At 57.2% G+C, this 5,678-nt stretch overlaps 1 protein-coding gene across 1 annotated transcript; it reads right to left on the bottom strand.

The window, feature by feature from the left end:
* Window positions 1–752: 752 nt before the first annotated feature.
* On the bottom strand, window positions 753–4,685 carry THBD (thrombomodulin). Its single transcript, XM_055430847.2, has one exon. It carries the CDS (start codon window positions 4,227–4,229, stop codon window positions 2,493–2,495), a length of 1,737 nt encoding a protein of 578 aa, XP_055286822.2. The 5' UTR covers window positions 4,230–4,685; the 3' UTR covers window positions 753–2,492.
* Window positions 4,686–5,678: the final 993 nt, after the last annotated feature.

Below are 5,678 nucleotides of genomic sequence, written 5' to 3'. Positions count from 1 at the left end.
ATCCCCCCGGCTCCCACACACCCCAAAGCCATCTCCTTCATCCAGAACAGTGTGCTGAAATCTTGCATTTCCATGACACCAATTACTCAGATTAAAACTGAGAGATTCAGCAGGATCCAAATATGTAAAAATATTTGGATATTTGACTAAATCCAATTTTCTTCCAACTTCTGCTTTCTGAAAACTTTCAAACACTGCATATAAAATTCAGCCAGTTTCACCATCCCAGGAAGAGGGACCCAAGATATGCATGTATTGAAAAGACAGTGTTGTAATCTCCAAGAGAAATGAGGATGATTTCATACTACATGAGACCTTGGTTTCTGAGACACAGGGTGACTTTTGTGGTTGAATATCTCTAAGTCCAGATAATGTCGAACCATTCGTTGAGGGACACAGGGCCAAGATTCTGGAGATGCCCCAAGAAGGACTGCTTCTTTAACTCAGTCCAACAAATACTCCTATAATGTATTTTAAAACACATAGGCATAAGTCCTGTGTATGAAGTTGTCATGGTTACAGAAGAAAAATAAATATTTGTGCATACAGACATAACACGAAGTCCTTCTACAGTGAAAACAATCCCCTCTGGAAAGACCTTCGAAAGTCAGCGATGAGCCAGAAGTGGATGGAGCTAGTAATGGAGTAGGGGGCAGCCTTTAAAGCACCTCTCGGCATCTGCATTTTGCATAAGCCTGGTTTAATAGCATCAAATTAAGGGGCTGTGGGAGTGAGGTGAACCAGCACAGAAACCAAGAGCATTGTTATTTATTTTCTACAAGTGACATCATAAGCAGGAGTTTTGCCTGTGTTCTAGTTTATCTCCAATAAATAAATAACTATGTACAAATGTGCCGAGTTTACAAAACAACAGAGGAAAACCTTTGCATTACAAAAGATACATTTATATGATACATTTTTTTCCATACACTAAGCATTTCATTCCTAGCTTACTTGACCCAAAGACCCTGTGGAGCGATGTCTAAAGGTGTGTACCTAGGCTCTTCTACCAGAAAGCAAAGCTATAAAAGGAAAATTCCTCAGTTAATTCCTCAGTTTCTTGAATATAGGGCCTGACTTGGCCTGCTACTTATTACTCATATTTAATCTGTTCCAGAACGTTGGCAGCTGTCTGGAACAGCTCTCCTCAAATATACGGAGCAGACAGCCCCCTGCTGAACTTGTTAAAATGCAGATTCTTGTGCAGTAGGTGGGATGGCGCCTGAGGGCATTTCTAACCAGCTTGCTGGGGCAGCTCCCCGCCTCCCGGACTGCATTCCAAATGGCTGGGCTCAGAAAACTCTCCTCCAAAGTGGGAGAAATCCTGGAGGGCCTGATCAACAAGAGGCCCTAACCGGCCATGCTGCAGCCTCCATCCCCAAGCTCCCAAATTCAAAAAACCAGTAGAGCTGGTTTTATTTGGGCCCACAAATTTCAAGGACTATGAGAGTCCAAATGGCCACTGGTGTGAATTCTGCAGCTGAAACTTTCTTACACTGTCTCCTGGGATGGGCTTCCATCTCCTCTCAATTCAGAACAACCATTTTCAATATTTTCACAAATAACTAATAATAATCGTAAGAAAAGACACTGCATAAAAAGCTTAATGATGACTACTTTCCAAATCAAAACAGCAACAACAGTAAAACCCAGGTTCACTGTTTGAAAAGAAAAATGAAACTCTTGGGTTGAATTCCTAGGTCAGTCCAGCAACATGAGTCTAATAAATGCCCTTTATATTTTAACCTTTCTTAAGACGCTATTGCTCTGGAAGCCTGAAATCTCAGGATAAATGAGCAACTCTGGTGAAAGAAGAGATTCTCAACCGTTCCTATTTCTAGTGTTTTTCTTTCTGTTTCACAAAGCAGTTCTGCCCAGGCAGACACCTAAGAGCAGAAAAATAGGATCCAACAGAGACAGTGGAAGGGGAAAGTTGGGAGAAATGAAAAGGATGAAATGGGGCTCAGCTTCATAAACACAAGAGGGCTGGACACACTTCACCAAGATAGTGTAAGGATCCCATAACAAATGGGAGAAGGGAGGGGAGGAAGATGGGAGAGATACAAAGCAGGTGTTGGAGACACACAGGGTAGGGAAGAAAGCAGAAGAACAACAACAAAAAAAAAGTTTAAAAAATAAATATTGGGGTCATTATCCTTGACTCAGTGTCACTCATTAGTCCCCTGGAATGACGTCTGCACCCAGGCTGCCAACCAAGAATACGCACCCCCCCCCCCATCCCGTGCCCCTTGGTGAGGGCACAGGACACTTTGCAACCTGCCACAATGAAGCTGTCATCCCCGCTCGCTTGTCTGATGACATCATGGACGTGGCTGGGGCCGAACTTCCGACGCCCCCCTTCCTCTCCTCCATAGCCAAGTGCAGAAGCAGTGAAAGAGGGGCGAGGGCTCTTCTATTCTGACGCCAGCTAAGGTGCTTGGGTGGGGGGGGAGTGGGAGAGAAAGGCTGCGGAAGGCCGGGTACCAGGCTTCTCAGAGTTTCTGAGGTGTCCGCTCAGTCTTCACCTGCTGCAGCACCAGCTCCTTGGCGGGGACCCCGCACTTGTACTCCAGCTCCCCCCGCGAGGCGCCCTGCTTCTTGCGCAGGTGGCAAAGGAGGGCCAGAAGCGCCACCACCAGAGACAGGCTTGCGATGGAGATGCCCACGAGCACGCCCGAGTGCAGGGGACCAGCAGGTGCCGGCGAGGGGCGTGCGGTGGCACCCGGCGTCGGGCTGCCCGGGGGCTCCCCAGAGCCGCCGTCGTCGTCCAGGCTGTCCCGATCCTCGTTCACCTGGATGGGGTCGCAGTCCGTGCCGGTCTGGCCAGGGAGGGCCGAGTCAGGCCCACAGAGGCACTCGTAAGTGCCAGGGAGGTTGCGGCACCGGCCGGGGCAGATGCCGTTGTCACACTCGTTGATGTCGGCGCACACGGAGCCCTCGTCCAGGATATAGCCGTCGGGGCACCGGCAGACGGTGGGGTTGTGGGGGTCGCAGTCAGCGGGGCAGGAAGTCTGGTTGCAGAACATCCGGCACTTGTGCGGGGCGCCGGGGACCGGCGCGAAGCCGTCCGCGCAGATGCACTGGTGTTCGGACCGGCCCACCGGCTGGCACTGGTACTCGCAGTTATTGTCAAAGCACGGGTCCACGGGCTCCACGCACTCGCCGTCCACCAGGTCAAAGCCAGGAAAGCAGTGGCACTGGAAGCCGCCCTCAGTGTTGACGCAGCTGTGCGGGCACGGACTGGGCACCTGCGCGCAGTCGTCCACGTCCTCACATCGGTGCTGGTCGGCGGCCAGCTGATAGCCCGCCTCGCAGATGCACGTGTAGTTGCCGAGCCCGTGGAGGTGGCAGAAGTGCTCGCAGAGTTGGTGGCACGGGTGCTCGGCCGGCGGCCCGCAGGAGCGCCCGTCCGCCTGCAGGGCGGCGTCCGCCGGGCACAGGCAGTTCGAGGCCCCGGCACTCCCCTTGCACTCGTGCTGGCAGCCGCCGCGCTCGACGCCGCAGGCCCAGGCGCCCGGGGCTTCCCTGCTCCAGCGCCCTTCGGTCTCCCCCGGAGGCGCCGCGCACTCCAGCTCCACCCCGAGGGGCGCCACCGCGGCCGTGCTGCCCAGCGGCAGCGCCTGAAAGTCCGCGCCGCGCGCTCCGAAAGGGGTGCCATAGGTGATCGAGAGGCCCGCGGCCCCCGTAGCGCCAGGCTCCACAGCCAGCGGCCGGCAGGAGGCGGCGAAGTGGAACTCGCAGAGGAAGCCGTCGGCCTCCGCGTCGCATGGCCGCTCCTCCCAGGCGGGCTCTCCTGGTGCCAGCGTCCCGGCCGCCGCCGAGACGGCGACGCACAGCGGACCGCAGAGGCGCGCCCCGTCGTTGAGAGGCCGCGCCCACCTGCTGAAGCTGGTGCGGTTGTCGCCCGTCACCCACTGGAAGCCGCGCAAGGGCCCGGAGTGCTGTGGGTCGTCGCAGCCTGGCGGGCGCTGCAGACCGATCCAGAGGCGCGGGCCGTCGCCGCTCAGGAGCAGGGAGATGACATCTTCGGCCACCGAGGAGCGCACGGTCATCAGGTGGCCCTGCAGGCGCTCGCAGACTCGGCTGGCGGCGAGGAAAGTTGCGGGGCCCCGGAAGACGGCGAAGCAGTCGAGATCGACGCACTGGCCGCCGAGGGGTTGCGGCTCAGGGGGCGCCGGGAGCCCCAGGCCGGCGGGGGCCAGCATGCCGAGGAGCAGGACTCGCAGCATCGTGTCCGCACGCCGCGCACAGGGGCCCGGCCGGGGCAGAGAGACGCCGATAGCCCCCGGCGACAGCTGCTCGCGTCTGTCTCCGACCCGGCGCGTCCGGCTGTGGCGAGGCAGTCTCTGACAGGCCACCAGGCTCGGGCCCGAGTTTATAAGTGAGCGGCCCCCCTCCCTGGACGTTCGGGAAAAGGAAGGAAGTGCCTGGTGGGAAGGGCTGATGCTGCGTTCTCGGATTACTGGGTCCTCCGGACGCCCTGCGCCCGCCCTCGCGCCCGGGATCACCTCGCTCGGGGATGAGTAAATTCGGCCCTGCCTGCGAGGTCCTCGGGCGGGGCCGGCCGCGCAGGCTCCCGGGGGGCCCCTCACCTCAGTCAAGGGGGACCCGCCCCGCCACCCGGCCGCACGCGCGCCGCCCTACGAGGGGCTTAACACGCTACCCTCCTGAATCTCCTTGTCCTCTTTTCCTTCATCAGTGTTCTGTTACCAGCTAATTCAAGGAAAGCCTGGATTGCGGAGCTCTTGGAAGACGAGACTGGGCGAGGAGGGCTTAGAATGGGGGGCTGGGGGGAGGGCGGTTCCGTAATGCCTAGGACCTGCAGGGCTTCGGGAGAAGGTGACCGCCACCCAGAGGATTTGAAGAGGGGCTGCCTAGACCTTGGCCTTGCGCGCACACACACACACACACACACAAACGCGCTCTCAAGGGGAGCTAGCCGACAGGATCCGCCAGGGCGTCTAGTTGAGGAGACCGAGGCGCTTGGAGACAGAGGGCGTGGCTGGGGATACCCTGTGCCAAAGAGGAGGACTGGCCTAACACCCGGTCCCTGGGGGACCCACGAGTCCCTGAGCGCAAGCTGCCACGGCCAGACCTCATCTCCTTGCGTAAGAAAGTCGAGGAGACACTGTCAGGGCCCAAGATCTCGTCACCTTTCGGAAGTGGCGGCAGGAGAATTCCTGCGGACCCCTGTAGGGGAAAGTGTTAGCTTGAGTGGTCTGAGTTTGTCCAACATCTCAGAGGGGCAGTGCAATTCGCACCCCCAAAGGGACGCACGGGGTGCCCTCGCGGGGAGGGTCTGTCTGTTGGGGGCTTTTCCCCAACAGATCAGATGGATACAGGGGCGCACATAGATGCCACTTGGTTCGCAAAGGACACGGACGAGGGGCGATTAAGCGCGCGTGCGGGGTGGGGAGCGCTGGGAGGAGGAGACTGGAATCTGTCACTTTCGCGACCTTATCCGCTTACTCACTAGTCAGGAATGCGGAGGGGTCAGTCCAAAGCCCAACCGAGAGTGGCAAATTTGTTTTTTGGTTTTTTTAACACCCTGTGCCATCCTCCGCTGCGGTCACTCACAGCGACTCACCAGGTGGCGGCGCTGTTTAACTCTAAACGAAGCCAGAGAAACTTGGCGATCCCCGAAGTTGGGCTGAAAGGGTTCCTTATGCAGAGTCCTT

Source organism: Moschus berezovskii, chromosome 15 (assembly GCF_049115385.1).
Source record: "Moschus berezovskii isolate FMDL1 chromosome 15, NW_MosBer_1.0, whole genome shotgun sequence".
NCBI classification, from domain to species: domain Eukaryota; kingdom Metazoa; phylum Chordata; class Mammalia; order Artiodactyla; family Moschidae; genus Moschus; species Moschus berezovskii.
Note: the sequence above shows the minus strand (reverse complement) of the source record. Positions and strands in the feature narration are given on the sequence as shown.

Coding starts and splice junctions, on each gene's coding strand:
- THBD (XM_055430847.2), bottom strand. CDS start 4,229: ATGCTGCGAGTCCTGCTCCTCGGCATGCTGGCCCCCGCCGGCCTGGGG.